This window comes from Ictidomys tridecemlineatus, chromosome 5, assembly GCF_052094955.1.
Source record: "Ictidomys tridecemlineatus isolate mIctTri1 chromosome 5, mIctTri1.hap1, whole genome shotgun sequence".
Lineage (NCBI taxonomy): Eukaryota > Metazoa > Chordata > Mammalia > Rodentia > Sciuridae > Ictidomys > Ictidomys tridecemlineatus.
In genome coordinates this window covers 90,541,628-90,569,470 of record NC_135481.1, presented here as the reverse complement: position 1 = coordinate 90,569,470, position 27,843 = coordinate 90,541,628, and the positions used below count along the sequence as shown (strand labels likewise).

Below are 27,843 nucleotides of genomic sequence, written 5' to 3'. Positions count from 1 at the left end.
CACGCGCACGCATACACACACACACACTTACACTTCAAGATAAAGAAAGGGAATCCATGGCAAAGGATTACAGTGCACAGGATTTGTGGAACTACTCGGATTTTTTTCCATATGAATAGCTGCTAGAGACACAGAAAAGGAGGAAAAGAATGAAGCTAGGAAAGACCTAGGGAGGATAATGGAGCACCTCAAGGCAGGGAGCCTCACAGGTGTTGAGGGCCCGTAGTGGGGGTTGCAGAGGAGAATACGTGCTAGAGTCCCTACACAGGAATTGCTGATAGAATTCAGGGGATGGCTAGCGGGGAGCCCAGAGAAAGAAGTCAGGGGGATGCCCAGGTTTCTGCACAGTAACACAGGCGAGAAACTAGAGTAATGTTTTAGGGAGAATCAGGGTTTGGGTTTGGATATGCTGAATTGAACGTCCAGGGGGCGCTGTGTAATACAGAGTTGCATGAACAGTGATCCGAATCAGACAAGATTTGGAAGTCTCCAGAGGAAAAGCAGTTTGAAGCCATAAGAGTGGATGATCATCGTGGCCCCGGAGGCGGGGGTGGACAGAGCCCTGTGAAACACAGAAAGGGTGTGGAAAGGATATACTTTGAGGATATTTATGTAAGTGCCCCAAGAGGATGAAAGTTAGAAAACCAAATAACTAAATGTACTACAAAGGGGTTGGAGGTGCTTTTGTCCCATTTTAAAATTATTATTATATTGTTGTTACCATATCTTTTTCTGCTCCGGGATTCCATGAAGGATACTATGTCACATTTAGTTGTCATGTCTCCTTAGGCTTCTATTGGCTTTGACAATTTCTCAGCTGTCCCTTGTTTTTGATGATTGATAGTTCTGATGAGTACTGGTGAGGTATATTGTAAGATGCCCCTCTTTCGTAGTTTATTTTATGTTTTTCTCATGATTAGACTAGGGTTGTCTGTTTTTAGGAAGGAAGATCAGAGAGGTAAAATGCCATTTTCGTTACATCATATCAAGAGTACTTGGATAGTAATCACCATGATTTATGACTGTTGATGTTAACTTTTATCACCTGGCAAAAGTAGAGTTTGTCAGCTTTCTCCACTGCAAAGTGGTTCTCTCCTTCCCACTTGCCTAACCCCAACTTTCCATACTGTAGTCTTTGGAAGGAAGTTACTATGTATGTCCCGTATCTAAGGAAAGGGGAGTTATGGTCCTCTCCTTTAGGGTGGAGTGTCTACAGAATATATTTGGAATTCTTTCCTGAAGGTCTTTCCAGTAGGTAGTTGCCCACAGGAAGTGGATGAGTGCTCTATGGACATGTTAACAAGTCAAAAGGAGTTGATGAGGAGGCTTGATGCTTGTTTGCTGCAGTTTTGCCCAACCCAATTCTACATTCATAGAAGACTTATTACATGTTGTTTCTTCTTCAGATGCTAATTATCTGGGTTATGGACCATCTGTGCCTCTGGCAGCTCACTTCTGATGTCAAACTGGTGGTTCTGTTGGTTGTTAGTACCCATTCCTGTGAGAGGAAAAGAAGGAAATCTATGAAACAGTTATGTCAGTTTTTCTACCAGTTAAAATAATTTTCAAAAGGCTTTGTCTAAAAAAAGAAAGAAAGAAAGAGCCAGGCTGGGGCTGTAGCTCAGTGGCCTAAAGCACATGTGAGGCATTGGGTTCAATCCTCAGCATTACAAAAAAATAAACAAAATAAAGGCATTCTGCCCATGTACAAAAAAAAAGCTTAAAATGTTTAACTGACAAAGTAAGTTTACATGGGCTGAATTTCATTTGTCTGTGTTGACCTTGTTTTTTCATTCAAAATGACCTCAGCCATGTGGCAAGCATCATGCTAAATAGTTCACAGTAATTCCAAACCACATTACTCCCATTCTTTGCTACAGAGCTTTCATAGGCTATTTAAAAAAAAAAAAAAAAAAAAAAAAAAAAAAAAAAGTATGTAAGTGTGGGTTTGCCTATCTGAGCTGTAGAGAAGCAAGAAGGGAAAGACTGAAAAAGAAACAGAATCTCTTTTAGGACTTGGCTGCATGTACTAGGCTTTAAGTCAAAGTTGGTGACATTGATCTTATGCTCTGCTTCCGTCTGCTCTGCCCTCCACACTGAACTCTGAAGCATGTGAATTACTGTTGTAGATAGAATGTAGGCCTTTGCTGGGATGAAGATTCACACAGAGGGCAAATGCTTTGGTTACTTTTTCCAGTAGGAGCCAATGACCAACAGGCCAGAGAGCATTAGAGATTTTTTTGGAAGGGAAGGAGTACTTTCTCAGATAATTCTCCCACCAAGCCCGCCAGTATTCCTTGCCTTCACACCCAGTTCTATCTGATCCCCATTTTTTGGTCTTTGTGTAAACACCCCCAATCCATTGTAAAGCCTCTTTTCATCTTTTGTTGTGCTCACCTTCTCCCTCAGTACTTGCCTCTCCACCAGACCCACCTCTGTTCACCTAGCTCACCTCAGTGCCTGTCCAGCCCGCCACACTCTTCAACAACACAATAACAGCAGGTTTGACCCTCCTACTGCTCCAAATTGCTTCTTCACAATCAAAGCTGTCCTCTAGCTACAAAGTGGCAGAGTTACTGAGGCAAAATAATCTGTGCCAATTTGCATTTTCTTCCTTGTCATCTCTATTATATGGTATTTATCTGTCAAAATGAATAGAAAAAGCAGGCACTGTTCTGAACATAGAAAAAGATGGAAAACTACTCAATTTATTTATGAAACCAGAACATTCCTAATATCAAAACCTATCAGAATAGCACCCCAAAAAAGCTATTGGCCAGTCTCACTTATGGATATAAAGTAAAAATCCTAAAATATTTAGAATTAATACAAAATTTAACAGTGTATTAACATAATAATTATATAACACGACCAATTAGGATTTATCCCAGGACTTAACACAGGTTAGGTGTAAAGAAATTTATATAATGGGTCAAAAATAAACAAGGCAAGTAGTGGTGGTGGTGCACATCTGTAATCCAAGCTACTCAGGAGGCTGAAGAGGTAGGAAGATTATGAGTTTGAGGGCAGCCTTACCAACTTAGTGAGACTCTATTTCAAATAAAAAATAAAAAGAGTTTGGGAATGTAATTCAATGATAGTGTGTCCTTTAATCACCAGTACTACCAAAATAAAAAAATTGATCCTTTTTAATAGCCAAAGAATAAAGCATATTAAGTCAGTTTTATTTTCTAAAAACATTCTTTTAAAAAATATATTCTTTAGTTGCCAATGGACTTTTTACTTTATTTCTTTATTTATATGTGGTGTTAAGGATCAAACCCAGGGCCTCACACATGCCAGGCAATCGCTCTACTACTAAGCCACAACCCCAGTCCTATAAACATTCTCAATCGCTCTACTACTAAGCCACAACCCCAGTCCTATAAACATTCTTAGTAGTCTGAATATTTGAATATTCTTCATATATACATATATATCTATATAAACTCAACAACTCAGGTAAAGATGAAATAAGAATGTCTAGTCTCATAACTAAATAATCTTAGTATTCTGAAAGGTTCAATACAATGAAACTGGAAATAGAAAAAAGAAGTTATAAATTTTGGAATGGGAGAAGTAAATTTATCATTGTTTGCAGATGATATGATTGAATGCATAGAAAATCTGTGAGAATCGATTTTTAAGTGATGAGAATAATACAATGCAGAGAAGTCAGGTGATGCAGACAAATGTGAATCTGTAGCCTTCTTATATACCAAGAAACACTTAGAAGACATAATTAATAAAAACATCCAGACTGGGAATGTAGCTCAGTGGTAAAGCATTTGCCCAGCATGTGTAAGCCCCCGGGTTTGATCCCCAGTAATGTAAAATAAATAAATGAAAAGATCCCAGTAACATCTTAGCTAGGGGTATTGCCTGTGGAGTGGATGAGTTTAAAGCCTTGTTCATCCATGTACTAACCAAGTGAATGTAGCCTCTGGCTTCACTTTCCTCATTCATAAAATAGGAATGTAAATAGTAATTCTTATCTCAAAAAAGTTGTTATAAAGATGAAATTATTAATATAGTGAAGTTTTTAGACTCTACTCTGCACATGGTAAACTTTCAATATACGTTAGCTATTGTTACTAGGATTTTCCCTATCCGCAATGATAAAAGTAACATCAAGATGAAATACTTAGTTGTAACTTTCTGAAAAAAATATTAGGAACCTATATAAGCAAAATTACAAAATTTTGCTGAAAGATATAATAGAAGTCTGAAAAACTGGAGAAATAAACCTTATTCTTAGAAAAAAAATGAATCCTATAAAGTTGTCAGTGCTTACTGAAATAATTTCTCACTTTTACAACATTCAATCATGATTTTAATGGAATCTTTTGTTACTTGATAAAAATAATTTTACTGTTCATCTGCAATAAAATCAGACAAGAAAAGCAAAGAAAACTCAAAAAGAGAGAGGGAAATCTCAAATTTTTAGCTCTTTTACCTCAAACACTGTGAAACAAATAATATACAAACAAATAAACAGTTACTGTAGTTGGTAAAAAATAGAATAAAAGAGCCAAATCAATAGCCCAGAAATAGGCTGGTTATATGTATGATTAAATATATGAATTTAATTTGTGATAATAATAACAGCAAACATTAATTAACCTATTATTTTGTGTCAAATTATGTGAAAAACACTTTATATTCACAAGAACCCTGGCAGATAAAAAGTGCTTTTTTTCTATGGATGCAGGAACTAGAGCCTGGAGAATCTTTGATCTTTTTTTCTTTTCTTTAATATTTTTTAGTTGTCAATGGACCTTTATTTTATGTATTTATATGCGGTGCTAAGAACCAAACCCAGTGCCTTGCTCATGCTAGGCAACTGCTCTACCACTGAGCCACAACCCCAGCCCCAGAACCTTTGATCTTAACATTAAAACATCCTCACGGGGCACAGTGGCACACACCTGTAATCCCAGAGCTCAGGAGGATGAGACAGAAGGTTTGCAAGTTCAAAGCCAGCCTCAGCAACTTAATGAGGCCCTAAGCAACTCAGTGAGACCCTGTTTCTAAATAAATACAAAAAAGGGCTGGGGTGTGGCTCAGTAGTAGAGCACTCCTGAGTTCAATCCCCAGTACCCCCCCCAAAATAAAAAATAACATCTATAAATTCCTTTCTAGGATGCTACCATAGACAACCTTCATAAACTAGGACAAAGATTAAGAGAAATCTTTTTTTTTTCTAAGAGAGAATTTTTAATATTTATTTTTTAGTTCTCGGCGGACACAACATCATTGTTGGTATGTGGTGCTGAGGATCGAACCCCGGGCGGCACGCATGGCAGGTGAGCGCACTATTGCTTGAGCCACATACCCAGCCCTGGACACAACATCTTTATTTTATTTTTATGTGATGTTAAGGATTGAACCCAGCGCCCCACGCATGCGAGGTGAGCACACTTTTATTCTTTTTTAAAGCATTAAAAAAAGAATAAAATCATGGCACTTGCAGGTAAATGGAGTTGGAGAATATTATATTAAGCGAAGTAAGCCAGTCACAAAAAAACCAAAGGCCGAATGTTTTCTCTGATAAGTGGATGCTTACCTCTATAGTGGGAGGCATGGAAGGAATGGAGGAACTCTGGATAGGACAAAGGGGAGAGAGGGCAAGAGAGGGGTCATGAGGGTAGGAAAACTGGTGGAATAAGATGGACATCATTACCCTGGTACATGTATGATGACACAATGGTGTGGCTCTACTTTGTGTATAAAACCAAAGAAATGAAAAATTGTGCTCCATTTGTGTACCATGAATCGAAATGCATTCTGCTGTCAGGTATAACTAATTAGAACAAATAAATAAATAATTTTTTCAGAAATCAATGTTGTCAAAGAAAATTTAATTATATAGAGAAATGCTCACAATATATCATTAAATCGGTGGTTCACACCTGTAATCCCAGTGACTTAGGAAACTGAAGCAGGAAGATTATAAGTTCAAGGCCAACCTCAACAACTTAGTGAGGGCCTGTCTCAAAAAAAAAAAAAAATTAAAAAAGACGGGGGATGTAGCTCAGTGTAAAACGCACCTAGGTTCAATTCCGTAGTGCACACACAAACACACAGAAAGCCATTAAATGGCAAAGATTACAAATTGTACATACAGAATTACCTCAACTATGGAAAAAATCATCTTTTCTCTCAATTTTCAATATTGAGCATGATAAAATATTACAGACAGCATTTTAAAGTATGTATTACACTTATGCTCTCTTTTTTGATAGTACTAGGCATGAAACCCAGAGCCTCATACATGCTATGCAAATGCGCTCTACCACTGAACTACATCCCAAGTCCTTTTTTTTTGTTGTTTTTCTTTTTTAGTCAAGTTCTTTTTAAAATTTGCTTTTGAGTCAAGGTCTCTCTACTCACTAAGTTGCCCAGGCTGACTTCGAACTTGGGATTTTCCTGCATGAGTGGGTGAGTGGCTAGAATTATAGGCATGCACTATTGTGCTGTTTCTTTCTAGTTTACATCCCTTCTTTCAAAGGTCTATCCAATGCCATTCTCTGTAGGCTTCTGTAGCTGTCCAAGCTTCAGCAGTTACTCTCATATCATAGCAATAATGTGGTAGTCCTCCTAGCCTATGGTAGTCCTCCAGATTAATATTTATTAAGCTCTACTCATGCAAGAACTTTATTTATTTATTTTAAAGAGAGAGAATTATATATATATATATATATATATATATATATATATATATATTTTTTTTTTTTTTTTTTTAGTTATTGGCGGACACAACATCTTTGTTTGTATGTGGTGCTGAGGATCGAACCCAGGCCACATGCATGCCAGGCGAGCACGCTACCACTTGAGCCACATCCCCAGTCCCAAGAACTTTAAACATATTATCTCAATCCTCAAGATTAAATTGTGAAGTAGGAATTATAAATATACTCATTTTGTAGACAAGAAAACTGAAGTGTGTCTTGAACAAATTAATGCTTCAATTAAATGGAAGAGCCATAATAAGAAATCTGGTTCTTCTGATTCTCAGAGAATTTATTTTTCTTTTATGATAGCATTTGCCATTGTGGTCCAAGGTTCAAAATGTGCATTAATACCTCCTATGTGAATATATGAGGCAAGATTCTCTTTATTTGCTTCTGCCTAAGCTGCATATCTCCACAAAGAGAAGCAGATATGAGAATCTAGCTTCTTCTATTAAGGCAGATACCAAAGAGATTTCCTAAAATATGAAACAATTCCACTCTCTTCTCTCTGTCTTTTGGAAAATTGTTTTTATTAAAATGTATTATTTATATTAGCATGCAATGGACTCTTTTTAAGAGAGAGGGAGACAGAGAATTTTTTAATATTTATTTTTTAGTTTTTGGTGGACAAAACATCTTTATTTTATTTTTATGTGGTGCTGAGGATCAAACCCAGCACCCTGTGCATGTCAGGCGAGCGCACTACCACTTGAGCAACATCCCCAGCCCCAACATGCAATGGACTTTTAAAAACAAATGAATTTTTTTTTTTGTACCAGGGATTGAACTCACAGGAACTGACCACCAAGCCAAATTACCAGCCCTATTTTGTATTTTATTTAGAGACAGGGTCTCACCAAGTTGCTTAGTATTTCACTGTTGCTGAGATTGACTTTGAACACACAATCCTCCTGTCTCAGCCTCCCGAGCTGCTGGGATTATAGGCATGCGCCACTGCACCCTGCTAATGAATAAATATTTTAAGTATTCTAGCTTTAATTTTTAATGTAGGAAATATCTATAGATAAAACTTATAAAAACAAAAGCTCTTGGGAGGCTGGGGCTCAGAGGTAGCACACATGCCCAGCAGGTATGAGGCATTGGGTTCTATTCTCAGTACCACATATAAATAAAATAAATAAAGGGCTATCAACAACTAAAAAAAAAAAAAAAAGCTCTTTTTTTTTAACTGATAAAATTTTTTATTTCACTTTTGAGTTTTTACACTTTTCCTGATTATTCTGTGTAAGGTGAAACTAGAACTGTTTAAAAGACACACAAATCTAGTACATCAATAACGGGGGATTTTTGTTTTTTGCTATACTATTTTCACAACCACAGGTGTGCTTGCTAGGCAATATAACCATCACAGAAGCAAACATTAGGCAGAATACTGGTAAGGAAAACAAAGCAGAGAGTACCAGATATACAGACAGCTTGGTTCCACATTCACTACTGCATTTTCAAGTGCCAAGTATTAACTGCACATTTTTGTTCAGCTAGAAAGAAAATGATTTTATTTTTAGTTTTTTTTTCTTTGGTTTGTTTTAAATCAGTGCATGAATTTTTCTTTTCTCATTTCAGCAGATGGACAAACAGATGAACTCTACAGCTGTATGGAATGTTAAGGGTAAGGGGTGATACTGTGAGACTGATAGGCTTGGCTATTCTAGATTCTCTCCTTTGCAGTGCCCATGCAACTTCCAGGCATTATAGGGTCTTGTGTAGGCATGTCTGATAACTGAGCTGGATGGAGATCTGGTGATAGGCACTAACGAGCATTATCAGGGTTGGTTGTAATAAAGGGAAAAATCATTAAAAAATACTTTTTTGATTCAGATTGTGATATGACTGAAGAGCAACAATTGTGCTGAGAACTGGAGGAAGACAGGGATATAGTGTGAGAAGCTCTTCTCAACTCTGAAGCAAGCTTTACTCACCAAAATGCTCACCACTGTCTTGTGCCCCCTGCCCACACGGCATATAAAGTAAACAAAAGATACAGATTTCCAAAGGACTCTTTAGAATCCTAAAAAATCATTAGGAGAGTAAAGCAGTCCTGAGACCAAAAACAATTGAGAACATCTGCTTTACAACCACCTGCCTCCAACTTCCAATATTTTAGATAGGTCAAATGTGCTTCTTAACATAGTGATGGCTATTCAAGTTTGCCTGGTAAGTGCCCTAAAGAAGTTGTAACAAAGTGTTTGTGGGGACTTAAACAGTAGTGAGAACTCTTCTAACTGGAATGATAATGGCAAAGCAGAATTTGAGATGGGTCTCAAAGGTGATAGGGTTTTATGAGAAGAGTTCCCTCTAGAAACAAGCACAGGAAAGCATGAAGTGGTAAATGGGCCCATCACAGATTTTAGTGTGCTAGTGGGGTGGGTCCATCAGGGATTTTAGTGTGCAAGCAGGGTGGAAGATTGGAAAACGGGACTACACCTTGAAGGCTTGAATCCATAGCTAAACCGTGTGAACTGTTTGGTATGTAATGGGGAGATCTGAAGTATGGTTTTTAAGGGGTTTTTGTTGTTTTGGATACTGGCAATTGAACCCAGAGGTATTTTATCACTGAGCTACATCCTAGCCCTTTTTAAAATTTGAGACAGGACCTAAATTGCTGAGGTTGGTTTCAAACTTGGGATCCTCCTGCTTCAGCCTCCCAAGTTGCTGGAATTACAAGTGTGCATTATTGTGCCTGACTGACCTGAGTATTTTGATCAGAGAAATGACAAAATGAAGTTAAAATTATAAAATATTTATGAAAAGAAAACCAAAGTCATCATGAAAGTTGAGGTGGCAGTGAGAAGCATATTAGGTGGGAAGAGAGGCAGTCAGGACAATTTGCAGGGACTCAAAATGAGGACCCGAGTAGGTTGGGGCAGTGGAGGGGAAAGATGGCCATTGGCTGTGCTAGCTCATCTCTTAGAGATGTAGGTCTAGGACACTGGCGAAGTCTTCTGCTTCAGGGACTGGCCACACTTTGTCAGCTCAATGCTTCCATTTGTTAGCAGGCTCTATGTAACTTCAAGTCCCCGGTATTTCACTAGAGACCAGTATTTAGGTTGCACTGTCAATGTACATGGAAGGATGGTGCTTTCCAGTGGTATAGGGGTATTCATCTGATTTATGGAGCCATCCTTCCATCCCTCAGGAAACCCGGAAGGCCAAATCCATACATATGATGTTGCTTTGAGGGTGTATGTTTGGATCCAAGCATCAGAGGGTCTTTAGGGCTGCAGATTCTGGAGCCAGACTTCCTGGGTTCATGCCAGAGCTTTTCAATTTATCATCTTTGTGTCTTTCAACACCTTACTTAGTTTTCCCTATTGTAATGGAAGACAGTAATGCTATTTAATTTCAAAAGTTTACTAATATAATTAAATGACCTACTACATGCAGAATGCTTAAGAAATCATATCCGATATCTAATAAAGTTTCAAACCCATCCCTCAGTGCTGGGAATCAAACTCAGGGCTTCACATTTGCTAGGTAAATGCTCTACCATTGAGCTATATTCCCAGCCCTTTTTGTTTTATTTGAAACAGGGTCTTGCTAAGTTGACTAGGCTGACCTTTACCTTCAAGTCCTCTTGCCTCAGCCTCCCAAGTAGCTAGGCTTACAGGCATGTGCCACCACACCAGGCTTCAAAATTCTTGTTTTATGGAGAGGAATTGCAACCATGGATTTTTCCTGTCCCCAGTGTAACCATTCTCTCTGGTGACCTAACTCAGATCCCTCGTTCAGTGTCCATTTCAAACAAGTTAGAGCTAGATAAAAACTGAAATACTGGGGCTAGGGATGTGGCTCAAGTGGTAGCGCACTCGCCTGGCATGCGTGCGGCCCAGGTTCTATCCTCAGCACCACATACAAACAAAGATGTTGTGCCCTCGGAAAACTAAAAAATAAATATTAAAATTCTCTCTCTCTCTCTCTCTCTCAAAAAAAAAAAAAAAACTGAAGTACTGGTTTGATAGTGAACTTAATATGTTGACTTGGCCAGTTTATTACAGTGCCCAGATTGTATAGATTAATCGCTTGACATGATTGCTGCCATCTTGAAGTTTAACTGCCATGATTGTCCCTGAGTGCTTCTAGTCTGTTTTTCCTGTATAGTTTCCCAGAAAACTATAAATAGACAAAGCCATTAGAGTGGTATGTGGAGCTTTATAATCAGACCCTGGCTCCAGGAATGTGCCTGACTGATATTAGCTTAAGATAAACTAGGTACATTCCAGCTGGGATGAAATCGCTTTTGTCCTAACCCATACATACACCCCTTTTTCTCACCCAAATGGCAGGGATCCAATTAGCCTTGTTGCCACCCGGGACCCTGATTTAATTAGGAAGTCCCCCCCCCATAAATTGCACTCTGCTATCCTTGATCTAACTTGATCTATCTGTCCCTCCAGTTTCACAGCACCTTGAAGATAGTCCTCTGACACTACGACTGGATTGTTCTAGAACACAGATATTTCATCAAACATTTATCTATATGTTGCAGTGAAGGTGTACTATAGATGAAGTTAACACCTGCAATCAGTTGACTTTAGTAAAAGAGATTACCCTTGATAATGTGGGTGGGTTTCATCCAATCAGTTAAGGCCTTTTAGGGGGTACAAGGGGTAATAGCAATTGAATCTAGGGGTACTTTACTAGTGAGCTATACCCCCCAATCCTTTTTATTATTTTTTTAGATGGGGCCTCGCTAAGTTGCTGAGAGTAGCCTCGAATTTGTGATCCTTTTGCCTCAGCCTCCAGAGTCACTGGGATTATAGGCATATGCCACTGCACCCAGGCAGTTAAGGCCTTTTAAGAACAAACTGAGTGTTCCTGAAGAAGAAATTCTGCCTCAAGAATGCAGCATCACTTCTGCCTGTCTCTAGCCTGCCAGCCTGTCCTACAGATTTCAGACTTTCCAGCCCTCACAATCATGTGAGCCCAATCCATATCAAGTTCAATTTCTCCTGAGAACCTTGACCTTACTCTCTGGATAACCTTTTTCTAAACCCTAAGTAGTTTATTTGATTTTGGTTACATGTTCTTTCTTCAGCCAGGCTTTGTACATTTAGGTCTTTCTATACTTCAACTGCATTTTCCTGATACCAGACTTTAGCACTTAAGCAGGACCTTAGCCATTCAAATACAAACCATCTTTTAGGGTAAACTATTTCTTTTTTAAAAAATAGTTTTAGTTGTAGATGGACACAATACCTTTATTTTGTTTATTTAGTTTTATGTAGTGCTGGGGATCGAACCCAAGGCCTCACATGCTATGGAAGCACTCTACCACTGAGCTACAACCCCAGCCCGCTTAGGGTAAACTATTTCTACAATTGCTAATCCAGTCCATTATGTGTTGACTCCTTTACCTCCACTATTTCAAAGTATAAGGAAACCTATTGGTTTCTTGAACAAACTTAGTCTAAATCCTTCAAAATGGGTAACAAGAAGAAAGCCTTCCTGTATGAGGAGCAGCACAGCATGGCTGGACCCCAGGAATTCCGCTCTTCTTTGGAGATGTCCAGATTGGCCTCTAGGGGGCGCTGAGTTCCCAATATATCGTGGCAGGGTCATTTCTCAGCGTACCTCCACAATGAGCCTTCCTTGAGTACACAAGCAGATTTTGTTTGTCCAAGAAGCCCAGAGTTTCCTCATCCAGAGCAATCCTACTCCAAGTTCTATAGGTGATTTCCTTCACTCTCATCCAAGGGAAAGATCAAGACTTATCAGATGTGGTAAGAGGAAAGTGAAGGGTATGACTTTGAAAGAGTACAGAGGCAGGACCTGTAATAAGTGTATGTATACACATTTATATATTTTTAAAATATATATATATATCTATATATACTCAACAAAGCATATTTGCAATTGGCAATCTGGAAACAATCTAAATATCTATCATGAAGAGAATGGTTAAATTATGATGCAACCATACTCTGATGATCATATTCACTACTATCTGGCACTATACATACCAAATCACTCTGGTTACTCTGAGGAGGTAGGCTGGGCTGGGGTAATGGGATGTGTGCTGGGGGTAGTGAGTGTGAGCATGTGTGGTCCAATGTTTTTCTATCATATATACTTCTATTTTTTCTTTCTTTCAAGGCATATGTTTTTGTTTTTAAGCTGATAAAGATTTTTTAATAATAGTTGGTGCAGAATTGTTGCAGAAAAATGTTTCATTTTCTTGAAGATATTAAAAATAGGCTGGGCACGTTAGCACATGCCTGTAATCCCAGTGGCTTGGGAGGCTGAGACAGGAGGATTGAAAGTTCAAAACCAGCCTCAGCAATGGCGAGGTGCTAAGCAACACGGTGAGATCCTGTCCCTAAATAAAATAAAAAATAGGACTAGGGATGTGGCTCAGTGGTAGAGTGTCCCTGAGTTCAATCTCCAGTACCAAAACCAAAACAAAATAAAAATATATTAAAAATAGCTCACTGTCCATCTCCATGCTGTTTTAGGGAGACAGAGTGGGAATCACTGCCTTGTAAACCATTTTGTTTTCTCAGCCAGCTAGAAATCTAAACACGCTTAAACCCCAGCTCTCATGTCTCTATTGAAACTATAAAAGATCTTACTTAAATTTCTGTCACATTAACACTTTAAATGAAATTTTTACAGGTGGGGTGGCGCATGCCTGTAATCCCAGCAACTTGGTTCAAGGCCAGCCTCAGCAAGTTCAAGGCCAAACTGGGCAATTTAGCAAGACCTTGTTTCAAAATAAAAAATATAAAGGGCTGGTGATATAACTCAGTGGTAAAGTATCCCTGGGTTCAATCCCCAGTGAAAGGAAGGAAGGAAGGAAGGAAGGAAGGAAGGAAGGAAGGAAGGAAGGAAGGTCTTTCTTTGGTACATAATTTACCAATTCCTAATTCTGTGCCTTTTCACACACCACTCCTTCCTCTTTGTCTTTGTTGCTTTTTCCAAAATTCCATCCCATACTTGCTTCTATAAAGCTTGAACCAAATCTGCTTTCCATACCAAGGTTCTACCTTATAATTCCCAATTCGCTTCTCTTGGTTCACAACACATTTAGCTCTACTTCCTATTACTTTGTATTCTTGGACTGTTTTTGTGTGTCTGCTATTGTCTATAGGTTATAAAATTGAAGACAAGGCCCATTTCTTTATTATTGTTGTTGTTGTTGCTGTTGTTATTGTCATTATTATTATTATTCCAAATGCCAAAACCTAGTTTGCTTCAGGACAAGCACCTAATTAAATGAATGTCATAATAAATATCAGGAAGATCTATTTTGAATTTTAATATTTATTTTTTTAGTTTTCGGTGGACACAACATCTTTGTTTGTATGTGGTGCTGAGGATCGAACCTGGGCCGCACGAATGCCAGGTGAGCACGCTACCGCTTGAGCCACATCCTCAGCCCAGGAAGATCTATTTTGAGATTTTCAAATTTCATTTCTAGATGCTACAACCAAGATAAAACATACCTTTATAAATTAAAGAGATCACATTAGTAGTAATCTGGCAATTACCACCTAACCAAGCAATCAAACTCAGCATAATTAATAGTGACATATTCTGGCCTGATGTGGCTTCAGTGATGTGAAGTATGTAATAGCATCTGTTAAGTACTTTTTGCAAAGATCTTTTATCCAAATCTAATCAAGCCTAAAGACCTAACTCTAATTTTTAGGAAATACAGGCTTATATCTCTGTCCCATACAAAAAAATATTTTTTTCATAGTACTGGGGATTGAACTCAAGGACATTCTACCAATGAATCACATCCCCAAACCTTTCTACTTTTTTCTTTTGGGGAGTGTATTGTGTGTGTGTGTGTGTGTGTGTGTGTGTGTGTGTGTGTGTGTGTGTGTGTCATTGATAGGCCTTTATTTTGTTCATTTATTTATATGCAGTGCTAAGAATCAAACTCAGTATCTCACACATGCTAGCATGCTAGGCAAGCACTCTACCACTGAGCCACTACCCCAGACCCTATTTTGTTTTGTTTTTGAATCAGAGTCTTGTTAAGTTACTTAGGCTGTCCTTGAACTTGTGATCCTCCTGCCTCCTCCTCCTGAGTAACTGGGATTATATATGTGCATCACCATGCCCAGCTGTCTAATAGAACTTTCTGCAATGATGTAAATGTCCTATATCTTCACTGTCAATAAAGTACCAACCAACCTACTAGAAATTTAATTTTATTTCATTTTAATTAAATTATTTTTATTATCATCATCATTATATGTGTGTTACTAGGGAGTCAAACCAAGGACTCATGCATGCCAGGCAAGCACTCTACCACTAAACCACATCCCCAGCCCAACTCCAAGCCATTTTTAAAATTTCTTATATTTTGAAATAGGTTCTCACCATATGACCCAGCTATACCACTCCTCAGTATTTATCCTAAAAAAATTATAAAGTTGGGCTGGGGATATAGCTCAGTCGGTAAAGTGTTTGCCTCGCATGCACAAGACCATGGGTTCAATCCCCAGCACCACATACACACACAAAAAAGAAATCCTACTGCAAGGTTGTATCTCATACCAATAAAATCAGAATGTCTAAAGGCTGGGAATGTGGCTCAGTGGTTGACTGCCCCTGAGTTCAATCCCCAGTACCAAAAAAAAAAAAAAAAAAAGAGGTACACTGTCAGTTGGGTGTAGTATAATCCCAACAACCTGGAAGGCTGAGGTGAAAGGATCACAAGTTCAAGGCCAGCCTGGGCAAGTAATGAGACCCTGTCTCAAAATCAGAAAGGTTGGGATGTAGCTTGGTGATAAAAGTACCACTGGTTTTAATCCTCTTGCAAAAATAAAAGGGGCTGGGGCTGTGGCTCAGAGGTAAAGCACTCACCTAGCATGCATGAGGCACTGGGTTCGATCCTCAGCACCACATAAATATAAAATAAAGATATTCTGTCCACCTATAACTAAAAAATAAACATTAAAAAAAAAGTACACGGGTAGCCAGACACAGTAGTACACACCTGTAATCCCAGTGACACAGGAGGCTGAGGCAGGAGGACTGCAAGTTCAAGGCCAGCCTTAGCAACTTAGTGAGATTTTGTCTCAACATAAAAAGAAATCAAAAAGGCTGGGGAGGTAGCTCAGTGGTAGTGCTTCCCTGAGTTCAATTCTCAGTACCAAAAAGAAAGGGTTCACTGGTACTCATCCTTCTATTCTTTCAATTTTTCTATAGTTTCAAAAACTTCCCCCCAAAAAAGTTGGGGGGGACATTATAAAATTAAGCAATATTGACTCTTAAGTTTTTTTCATTATCTATTTGTTCATTTTTTGTGGGGATCAAAATTTGTGTATAAAAAAAATAGTGGTAAACACCATTTAGAGAAATATATAATTGACTTCAAGACCTTAATTTTTCCCACACTAATGCAGACCATCATTTCACCTCAATAGAAGAATGCCTGAACCAGTCTCCCCCAAAACTGGTGGGGAAGCTGAGTAGGTTCTTTAATTCAGAAGGTTAGAGGCCTTTTGCTTTTGTTCCCATTCCCTAATTTCAATGCCAGTCAAACCCATCTACCTTGCTGTAAGGTAGAACTTGGTTCCTCAGGGTAATCTCTTTCCACCCCTGCTTTTGGAGAGACATATGGCCCTCAAATCACAACCAGAAAGAACCAGGAGCACAAGTGTGTCCTTATATAACTGAGTTGAATGCCTGATTGCTTTATAGCAACTTCCCTACCGTTAGCCACAGTGACAGAATAGTTTCCTATCTACCTCAGCACCTAGCACTCCTCTGAAGATTATTGTTCATCAAGAGCAAGCCCAGATTTAATACACTTCTGCTTACTCAGAATGTAGCCTCTAAGACTCAATGAGGGCAGGCTGGCACTTCTACCTCCTATTTGTATAAGCATTATAGATCTGGCTCTATTTGGATTCCCTCAGTTCTTCCTCCTTATCCACACAGTCTTTTTTTTTTTAAATTGGTTTCTTGATTATTTATGATAATTAAGAATTTATTTTATTTTTTTATTTGTGGTACTGGTGTCTGAACCCTGGGCCTTGTGCATGTTAGGCAAGCACTCTACCAACTGAGCCATATCCCCAGCCCTCCACACAGACTTTGATGTTCTTTTTCCATCTTTACTCAGGGAAAATGACTAAAATCCTAAGATATAACATCATCATTTTATTCATGAAATAATCAAACACAACACAGGACTGACACTGACAAACAGCTATGCATAAAATTATATAAATCTGCTTGCTACATTTTCCAAAAAAGACCCAGTCATTGTAAACAAGGGAAATAAATCAGGAGGGTGCCTAAAGGACTGCAGTGTTTTCAGCAAGTGCCCCCCACCCCCTTATAGTGAAGGAAGCCCCAGGTGGAAGTGGTCCCTTCAGCAGAAACAGGAGGCAGCAGTGGTGTGCGTAAATCATGCTTCCTGGCTCTGCAGACACTCAGTGGTAGGCCTTGTTGAATTCCTGGAGGGCCCAGCGCTTGTTCTCAGTTGCCTGCTTGAGCTGGGTGTACTCCTTTACCAGCATATCAAACTCCTCCCCAAGGACCTCATAGGTATTCAGAACCTGTCGAGATTTCTCCATGTCCTGCTCTTGTAGGCGAATGGCTCCCTCTAAACGGTCCCTAAGAGCCCGGGCAAAGAAGGTTCAATATAAGGATGCTTGTCCTCAGAAAGTAGACAAGAAAAGAAACATGCTAAAATGAACAAGTCAGGAGGGAGTGGGAACAAGCTGTGGATAACTATACAGATTCCTGGGAGTTCTCACCTAATGAGACGATGAACTTCCACTTTCTCAGCAGTGTAAGTGTCAGACAAAATCTTTAGCTCCTCCATCCTGACAGAGGAAAGAAAGAAATGTCATGTGGAAGATCCTTGACAGGATCAGAGTTAAGAATGAACACAGTGCCTACCCACAGTCAAGATGCAGACTAAACAATGATGGGATAAACAAGGTTACTCTGAATCCTTGAGCAACTGATCTTACAGTAAAGCACCTATTTCATAAGTCTGTAAAATAAAAGACTCAAGAATATTAAAAAGCTTTTGGGTACTCCAAAGGCTAATGCTGCTGTGCAGAATTTATTGGATATCCACAAATGTTAAGGCATGATAAAAAAAAGAGATAAGGATGAGAGATGGAGGGGTGAGGTATAAGACAGTATCCCTTAGATCCACAAGACTCACAGCTTACCTCAGCTTAAGGATCATGGCACTGCACTTGATTTCCAGGTACTGGGCATTGATGCGGTCTAGCTCAGACTGAGTCTTCAGTCGGTGCTCTTGAAGAAGCCTCTGCAGCAAAGCAAGGCAGCGGAGAAGTACCTGATCCCCCAAGAGTAAGCAGAAGAGGTGTAAGAACAGAGAGTAGAAAGGAGGGCAAATCAAAACCTTGACTTGCCTAAATGTGCTGTGGGGTCAGAGTAAAGGAAAGTGGAGACTGTCACATTGCCTCCACACACCTGAGAGTAGGTGGCACTCTTTTTCTCCAACAGTACCAGCTGCTCTTTCTGCTGGTTCTTAGCATCCTGGCACTGCTGCTTCTCACCCACTAGGACCTCTGCCAGTTTCCATACCTTTGCTGCCTTCAGGGTTTCACTGTCAGCATCTGGGCAAAGAGATAAAGAGCTGGTGAAATTCTAATTGCTACTGTCTTCTGTAAGGCTTTATTCGATGTCCCTGTACTACATCTAGCTCTGAAGCCTGACTTCCCAGGTTTTCTTCTGATGCCTGGTTCTCACAGTCAGGTTCTCTTCACTCTTACTTTGGATTCCTGGTGTGTGTGTGTGTGTGTGTGTGTGTGTGTGTGTGTGTGTGTGTGTGTTTGTGTGTAACTAGGGACTGATCCCAGGGATGCTCTACCACTGAGCTACATCCCCAGCCCTTTATATTTTTTGAGACAGGGTCTCACTAAGTTGCCTCGGCTGGCTTCAAATTTGCAATCCTTCAGACTCGACCACCCAAATCTCTGGGTTACAGGTGTGTACCACAGTTTTACACTGGCCCTGAATTCTTAAGCCACAGAGCGGGGCGGGGGGGAAGATAAGAGAACACCTATAGGCCTGACCTTTCCTCCCTTTGCCTTTGTGATCCTCCTGAGGAGAGAACTCATCTCTTCCTGCAGCAGGAGAACACTTCCACTTGTCACCTTGCTAAATCAAAGGAGTCCTTACAAAAACATTTATTTTTATTCCACCAGAAACAAACACATAGGTATCTCTGATACTTCAAATACATTATTCTCAAAAAACAGTAGACCATGAACCCTGAAGGCCAGTTGTGAGCAGAACAGAGGACCGGCACTCACCTGAGTTGGGGTCATGGTAGCAGAGTAGAGTGAAACATTTCCTCTTGAGCTGTTCCTCCACTTCCAGCTGGAGACGAGCTTTCATCTGCACAAAATCCTATAACCACCAAAGCAAAAGGTGGTACAAACACACTGTTAGAGCTAGGGAAATATCACCAATGAATATGTGATGATACAACCTTAATATTAACCACAGAAAACATGTCAAGAGCCATCAGAGAAGTGGGGTGTGGCGCAGCACACCTGTAATCCCAGCTACTTAGGATGTAGAACAATCACAAATTTAAGTTCATCCATTGCAAATTAACAAGATCCTGTATCAAAATTTTAAAAAAATTTTTTTTAAAGAGACATCAGGGAGACTCATTTTTAGTTTATCAAATCAGCAAAAGGAGGGACTGGGTTGTAGCTCAGTGGTGGAGAACTTGTCTAACATACACAAGGCCCTAGATTTAATCCCCAGCATCATAAAAAAAAGAAACAAGTAAAAATACCGTCAAGATCCAATGTTGGGGGTCTAGGGATATAGCATGCGCTCGCCTGGCATGCGTGAGGCACTGGGTTCAATCCTCAGCACCTCATAAAAATATAATAAAGATAGTGTGTCCACCTAAAACTAATATATATATATGATCCCATTGTGAAAATATGGGAACTAGGAATACTAGAAACACCTTTCTGAAGAATAGTGTGGGGGCTGGGGATGTGGCTCAAGCGGTAGCGCGCTCGCCTGGCATGCGTGTGGCCCGGGTTCGATCCTCAGCACCGCATACCAACAAAGATGTTGTGTCCGCCGAGAACTAAAAAATAAAGATTAAAAATTCTCTCTCTCTCTCTCTCTCTCTCTCTCCTCTCACTCTCTCTTTAAAAAAAAAAAAAAAGAATAGTGTGGCAGTATGTACCAATGTGTTCTGTGTATGTATGTATGTGCTGATCTAGTGATACCACTTTTAGCACAAATGTTAGAGAAATAAAATATATACAAAGGCAAAGACACATGAACTAGCATGTTCATCTCACCATAGTTTCTAACAGCAAAAATATGGAAATAACCTTAATACCCATCAATAAGGTCAAACAAATTATGGTATATCCATATAATGGAGTCCTAGCAGTGATTTAAACTAATGGTATAAGAACATATGGGGTTGGGGATACAGCTCAGTTAGTATAGTGCTTGCCTTGCATGCACAAGGCCCTGGGTTCAATCCCCAGCACCACAAAAAAAAAGAACATATGGGCTGGGGTTGTGGCTCAGTAGCAGAGCACTTGCCTTGCACATGTGAGGTACTGGGTTTGATCCTCAGCACCATGTAAAAATAAATAAACAAAATAAAAATATTGTGCCTATCTATAACTAAAAAACAAACAAACATAGCACTAGGGTTGGGATTATGGCTCAGTGGTAGAGCACTCGCCTGGCATGTGTAAGGCACTGGGTTCAATCTTCAGCACCACATAAAAATAAATAAATAAAATAAAGGTAAAAGTATTATATTCATCTACAACTAAAAAAAAATCCTTTTTAAAAAAAAGAACATAGCACTATGTGCCTAGACACTATGCTAAGAGTGCTATCGCAGGTATCATCCTATTTATTTATTTATTTATTTGATGATGACAGTTGAATTCAGGGGTGTTCAACCATTGAGCCACATCCCCAACCTTTTATTATTTTTTATTTTGAGGCAGGTTCTCACTAAAGGAGGATCACTAAGTTACTGAGGCTGGCTTTGAACTTGCGATCCTCCTGCCTCAGTCTCCCAAGCCTCTGGGATTACAGGCATGAGCCACCACATCCTGCTCATTCTATTTCTTGATTTGAAAAAAAAATCCACAATGTATTACACCAAAACAGATTACACTATCTATGTATGCATAGAAGGTATAATATTATTTATATCAAGCTTTTATAATAATAGTATGTTTCAGATGTAATATTCCATCTTTTATTTGCTTCTATGTAATGTTTTTCTTATTCTTTGAGTTTGCCCACCATAGATATGTATCATTTTGGCAAAAACAATTAAGCTTAACAAAAAAACCTAAAGATATGGGGAAAAATAAAACACTTTGCTTCTTTGTTCCCAGTATTCTTTACTCCAAACCTCTGACGGTGGCATGAGCTCCAGAAGGTCTGCCTTCTCCAGCCCTAGCAATGGAGGTATCTCCTTCTCCTGGCTAGGACCTAAGAGGTGTGTCAGTTCAGTCACAAGGAGCCGCTGTTCAAGGGTCTCATGAAACTGAGAAAGAGAGAATAGAAAGCAAAAAGAGGTGACTATAAAACATCTCCTACTCCATCTGTTCTATCCTCATGAACCAGTTCTCATACTTTCAGAGTTCTCTTCAGCTGTCATCCCCTTCAGCTGCGAATGCCTTCTGTCAATCCATTTCAAAACCTTGATAACACACTCTTTTCCTCAATAACTACAATCCATTTTTGTTTTTCTTTTCTTTTGTTTAAGGCAGAGACAGAGGTATTTTTAGAAAGTGGATACACATTCAAGGAAGAATGTGAGCTATCTCAAGAGTGACAACCCATTTTGTTTTTATTTTGTTTTTATTTTTTATTTTTTTGAATTTTAATATTTTTTTTTAGTTATCGGCAGACACAACATCTTTGTTTTGTATGTGGTTCTGAGGATCGAACCTGGGCCGCATGCATGCCAGGCGAACGCGCCACCGCTTGAGCCACATCCCCAGCCTCCCATTTTGTTTTTAATAACCCATTCCTCAAAGCTCTTCTTTGCCCTAGATCACATCATCAAAGCAAGCCACATTTGGCCTGGTCATTTCTATAGTTGGTAACACACCTTACCTCATCTCTTTGGCCTCACCTTTTTGTCCTCAGATGTTAAATTTGTGTCTTGTGTCTTCACATAGTAGTCCACAAGCAGCTCTTGAATGACTCTCTGTAAAATCTCAGACCTCAACCATGTTGTCTTATGCAGTCGAATTTCCTTCCATGCCTAGAAAACCAAAAATATCCCAGATAGAAACCTCTCTCTTGAAAGAACTTTCCCTTCCTCCAGTCATCCCTTCTCTCAGGGCCCTTACCTGAGCCTGCTCTTTTGCCAGGAGGAGACTTAAGCCACTCTCATCCATATGCTGTGAGAGACTCAGCAGCAGCTTACTGAAATAGGGGTTCTGTAACAGGTCCTCTTCCCTCAGGTTACAAGGAGGAAACTGCTTGCTACACACTTAAGACACAGGGACAAAAAAAAAGGAAAAAGGTAAGGATGCTTAGTTTATATAACTGAACATAATACTCACTTCCAAAACACCTGGGTTTTTGGTTAGAAAAGTTTCTAAATCTCATGGATTTAAAAGGAAAAACTAACAAATTAGAAACTAGAAATAATACTCAAAGTAATATTTATTTTATATCCAAAGATGTAAAATGAAACTCATTTCTTTCTTTTTCTTTTTTTTTTTTTGTGGTACTAGGGAATGAACCCAGGGGCATTTTACTCCTGAGCTACACCCCTAGCCCTTATTTTTTATTTTGAGACAGGATATCTTATCACTAAGTTGTTGAGGCTGTCCTTGAACTTCACATCCTTTTGCTTCAGGTTCCTGAGTCACTGGGATCACAGGCATAAGCCACTATGCCTGTGGATAAAACTCATTTCAAAGGGAAATGAGTACCCAATAAAGTTAAGGACTTAGATAATGGAAATGTGCGGGCTAGGGATATAGCTCAGTGGTAGAGTACATGCTTAGTATGCATGAGGCCAAGTTTGATCTCCAGATCCCAAACACACAAAAAGAAAGGCAGGAAGAGAGGGAAGAAAATGGAAATGCAGTTGGTAAAGATGGGACAAAAAGAATCAACAAGCTGGCATGGTGGCACAAGCCTGTAATCCCAGCAGCTCAGGAGGATCACAAGTTCTAGGCCAGCCTCAGCAACTTGGTGAAACTCTGTCTCAAAAAATAAAGAAGATTGGGCTGGGGATATAATTCAGTTGGTAGAGTGCTTGCCTTGCATGCACAAGGCCCTGGGTTCAATCCCCATCACCACAAAAATAATAACATATCAACAGTAAAAGACATTTTAGGGGCTGAGCTACAGCTCAGTGGCAGAACATGTGTCTAGAATGTGTGAGGTACTGGGTTCAATCCTTAGCACCACATAAAAATAATAAAATAAAAGCATTCTATCATCTACAACTACAAACAAACAAACAAAAAACCTTAAAAAACACAATACATTTTAATAGGGATCACTCAGTACCCTAAATTCATTCAGAATTACTAGAGTTCTTGAACAAAATAGAAAAACATACATTTTAAAATTCCAACTTGACTGTGATTTCTAGTCATATAAGCAAGCCTAAGAAAAGATATACCTATAGAGTATGTAAAAAAAATTAACAAATTCTAATTATTTTAAGTAGAACTGAGGAATAATGCATGTAGACACAGAAGAGCACAAGCATGAGAAAAAATGAAGGAAATTAGGATTCTCTAGTTATTCCATATAATTAGAGCTTTTTTTCCATCTCTTTTCTGGGTGCTCTCTGCTGGAATCTTCTACATCTACTTACCAAACACTAAAATTTTCATTCTTTGGAACATCATACCTAAGGTTCTTTTAGAGAATAATAAGTTTGAATCTCAATATCTCTTTCCCTTCTTCCTCTTCCCCTCTCTCCCTCTTCCCCATCCCTTCACCCTCTAAAATATTGAAGGATTCAATATGGAAATCGTAAAAATATAGGAAATTCAAGTTCTTGGAGAATTTAAGAAATACAAGGATTCAAGATATGGAAAGAACTCAAGATACAGAAGGAGCTGAGACTTTCTGTGTGTGATGGGGACACTAGGGATTGAACCCAGGGGTGCTTTATGTAAAAAAAAAAAAAAAAGCTACATCCCCATCCCTTTTTATTTTTTTATTTAAGGCAGTATCTCATCAATTTTCTCAGGGCCTCACTGAATTGCTGAGGCTGGCTTTGAACTTGCAATCCTCCTGCTTCAGCCTCCTGAGTCACTGGGATTACAAGCATGTGTCATTGCACCCAGCAGGAGCTGAGACTTTGAAGAATAAGATGTGAGAAAATTCGCTGGGAGTGGGGCTGGGGTTGTGACTCTGTGGTAGAGTGTTCACCTAGGATGATTGAGGCACTGGGTTCAATCCTCAGTACCACATAAATATAAAATAAAGACATTGTACCAACCTAAAAAAATATATATTAAGAAAAAAATTTGTTGGGAGTGGTGGCACACGCCTGTAATCCCAGTGGCTCGGGAAGCTGAGGCAGGAGGATCATGAGTTCAAAAGTCAGCCTCAGCAATTTAGCTAGGCCCTAAGCAACTCAATGAGACCCTGTCTCTAAATAAAATATAAAAAAGGGCTAAGGATGTGGCTCAGTGGTTAAGTGTCCCTGGGTTTAATCTCCAGTACTAAAAAAAAAAAAAAAAAAAAAAAAAAGATATAAGAAAATTCAAGATACAGATAAGAAGGAAGCCTTCAAAGAATTAGCTAGCCACCCTTATCTTTAAAATATGCTTGCTACTGCACAAGCAGATAGTACACCAACACTTAACAGGAGTTAGGGTAATCTGTTTCCATTAAGAGACTGTTCAAGATTTCTCATGTATCCTAGTTTTCCCAGAAGCTTAGACTTTTGTAATAGAAAACAAACTGATAAGACATTACAAATCCTTTTTATTAGCCGGCAAAGTAGTGCTCGCCTGTAATCCCAGCAACTCAGGAGGCTGAGGCAGGAGGATCTCCAGTTCAAAGCCAGCCTCAGCAGATTAGCAAGGTATTTAGCAACTCAGCAAGACCTCATCTCTAAATAAAATATTAAAAAGGGCTGGGGATGTGGCTCAGTGGTTAAGCTCCCCTGGGTTCAATCCCTGATACCAAAAAAAAAAAAAAAAAAATTCTCTTTATTAAAGAAGGCAAGAACCTGAATAAGACCTCTCTGGGTAAGTCAGCAAACCTTTTGCAAATATCTCCCCTTACCTTGTTGAAGTATTTCCATCCCTTGTCCAGGGGAACAGAAATCTCCAGATGCCATTTAATTTTCTTGGGATTCTTATCTGTGTGGAACCAAATGAAAGAAAACAAAAGATGAATAAATAGCTGGCTGCTCCAGATTAAACTACCTTGGCATTGAGTTTCTTTTATCCACAAGCTGGGAAGGAACCTCAGGGATGCTACTTACAGAGAGGGGCTATATCACAAATCCAGGATTCCAAGCTCTTACACAGTTTCATGGACAAACTTACAAATGCCAAAATGTTTGGCATTCCAAGCACATAAATGTCTCCACTTGTTCCAAGCTTTCTAAAAAGGAGGAGCTTGTTTCTAAAAAAGAAACTTTCCAATTCACCAAGGTCTAATCAGGAGGATCCCCCACCAGCACCATTATTATGTTGAAGTTAAAACTGAGCTACTGCTTTCCAGTTATGAGTGAACTGGGGAAAGAGGAGAAAACAATCAAAAGTCTTTTTTTTTCCCCACAAATAACTCAGCTACCAAATTTCACAATAATTGGATGTTTGTGTGTGTGTGTGTGTGTGTGTGTCCATTCATTGAAGAATAGTTGGTAGTTTTTGATCATTAAATTCTAGAATCATCCTTCAAGAATGACAGATCATTCCACAGTTGCACAACAACTGGTTTTCACATAACAGCATTAGTAAAGAGCACCTGGAGGAAAGAGCATGACAGGAAGACTGACAGGTCAGTGCAGACAGAGTGAGGCAAAGGTGTAGTTAATGCAGCGAGACTGGGTCCTGAGCTCCAGCTGTTTTGCCAGAATAATGGAACACACTGAAATGAATGACCTTAGAGGGGCAGTAAAGATGAGCACTGTTTGGACTCAGAAGACAAAATTCTTCCCTTGACATTATTTTCCATGTTATATTTTTGCTCCACCCTCTACTCTTGGTGAGGTATCAAACTCCAAAGGGCAGCTGAGTCTCCCAAAGCAAAACAGACATTGAAGGTCATTATGATTTAACACTTCATGTTCACAGAACATTTGGTTTACTCGCACCTTTTATGAGTAACATCAAAGTAACTACTCATTTGTTTTGTAACATGGTCTACTGGGGGCAGCAGCTAAGAAGGCTTCTAGAATGCTAGTACTTAAATCTACAGCTCCACTGTTGCTTCTGTGTGAATTTAAGGGAAATGCTTTTTTTTAATGCCAAACTTTTTTTCCACCTGCAAAACTGTGATAACGACTCCTGCCTTGGATGAGACATTAAGAATTAATAACACCATCGACTTGTCAACAAAACCCACTATTTAGTTAAGCTCAGTATTTTTAACAATTCGGTTTATTGTTGATCTAAGCCAGCAAATAAAAAGTTTTGCAGGCAAATTTCCCACATGGAAATGAGGACCAATCCAAATTTCAATAAGTCAGCTGTTCCCTCCCTAGAGGTTTTTTTAATGGGTATTTTTCTTTACCCTTTTAAAATGTTACAGGGCGTGAACGGTGGCGGCAATCAGGCTCGATTCTCCACCCTCTGCACTTAGACGTGTTAAAACGCTGCTACAGGGACCCAAGCATTTAAATGTTCTGACTCAGGCGTCTTTTAAATTCTTAGAGCTGTCTTTACACGCTGCACTGAACGTTAAATTGATTTTACAGGTATTTTCACAAGATGTGACCCTTACAAGGCCCAAGATGAATCAAAATGCAGTACGGGCTCTCCGGCGCCGACTCTCCTTCTGTCTGGGCGGCCAAGGGTTCCCAAGGGCGAGGGCGGCCTCCGCGGCCGGAGACCGAGGGCTGGCCGGATTGACCCTCCAAGCGCTCCTCTCCCGCAGCGCAGCCCGCCACCCCTCGAAAGCAAACCTGCACACTCTGGGGAAGCTGTAGCTCCCGAGGCAGTGCCGAGGGGGGTTGGGCGGGCTGGCGGACCGCGTCGACACCCACCCAGCGGGGCTCCGGAACTTCTCACTCGGGCCCCGCGCAGAACCGGGGGGAAGCCAGGTCCGGGAGGACCGCGCGGGAAGGCCGGGTCAAAGGCAGGAGCCCAAAGTGCACGAGAGGCCGCAGTGAGGGGGGCGGGGCCAACTCAAGGCGGGAACGACAGATCCCGCCCCTCTCCTGGCGCGCGCCCTTGGTCCCTAACGGCCGCGAACCCGGGTTGTGGAACTGTCTGCGAAAGAGCGGTCGTTTTGTGCCTTCTTGGTACCTTTCCCAGTTTACGGACAAATGTTGGGGAAATGGTATTCATAACTCACATTATTGAGGGCCTACGATGAGTCAGGCTAGCGCTATGTCACACGTTTACTTCCCTTGCTTCATTTAGTTCTTGCAGCTTCCTACGGGGAAGTTACCATCATACCCTTTCTACAGAGGGGAAAACTAAGGCACGGAGAGGTTAAAGTCAAGGTAGCAGTCCAGAAACCTAAACCTGCCACAATGGTCTGCTGAACCTTCCTAGACCTGCCTCCATCCCGCATCCTGCGAGTGGGTAGCCCCGCCTGGGCTTGGCTCACCTCTTGCCTGGCACAGCTCTCTGCACTTTGGGTCTGCTCTCCTTGCTCAGGCTTCTTTGCCCTCTGCTTTATCTCTCATTCTTCATTTACTTCTGTCTTAAACCCAGCCCCCACTCCCACCTGCACCCTTTTTGCAAAGTTGACTGGAATCTAATCTAGTTAGGAGATGAATTATAAAAAATAAAATAATGGGCTGGGAGTGTAGATCAGTGGTGAAGTACTTGCCCAGGGTGAGGCCCCAGGTTCAATCTCCAGCACTAGAGAAAAAAAGAGAAAAAAAAAAAAAAAAGTGTGTGTGTGTGTGTGTGTGTGTGTGTGTGTGTGTGTGTGTAAACCACACCAGGGTTATCAACTA

General features: G+C 39.9%; 1 protein-coding gene across 5 annotated transcripts; it reads right to left on the bottom strand.

The window, feature by feature from the left end:
* Positions 1-816: 816 nt before the first annotated feature.
* Haus4 (HAUS augmin like complex subunit 4) lies at positions 817-27,050 on the bottom strand. Of its 5 annotated transcripts, none has more exons than XM_021735592.3 (10): positions 26,658-27,033; positions 24,990-25,066; positions 22,073-22,215; positions 21,853-21,984; positions 21,124-21,258; positions 19,016-19,112; positions 18,171-18,316; positions 17,903-18,033; positions 17,477-17,545; positions 817-1,498 (listed from the first exon to the last, which is right to left on the bottom strand). In XM_021735592.3, exons 2-10 carry the CDS (start codon positions 25,042-25,044, stop codon positions 1,486-1,488), a joined length of 921 nt encoding a protein of 306 aa, XP_021591267.2. In that variant the 5' UTR covers positions 25,045-25,066; positions 26,658-27,033; the 3' UTR covers positions 817-1,485. The 5 variants fall into 5 exon arrangements, with proteins under 5 accessions (XP_021591267.2, XP_077906472.1, XP_021591266.2 ...); XM_078050346.1 differs by lacking the exon at positions 817-1,498 and adding an exon at positions 16,855-17,333 and having other exon boundaries at positions 26,920-27,050; XM_021735591.3 differs by lacking the exon at positions 817-1,498 and adding an exon at positions 16,855-17,333 and having other exon boundaries at positions 26,839-27,032.
* Positions 27,051-27,843: the final 793 nt, after the last annotated feature.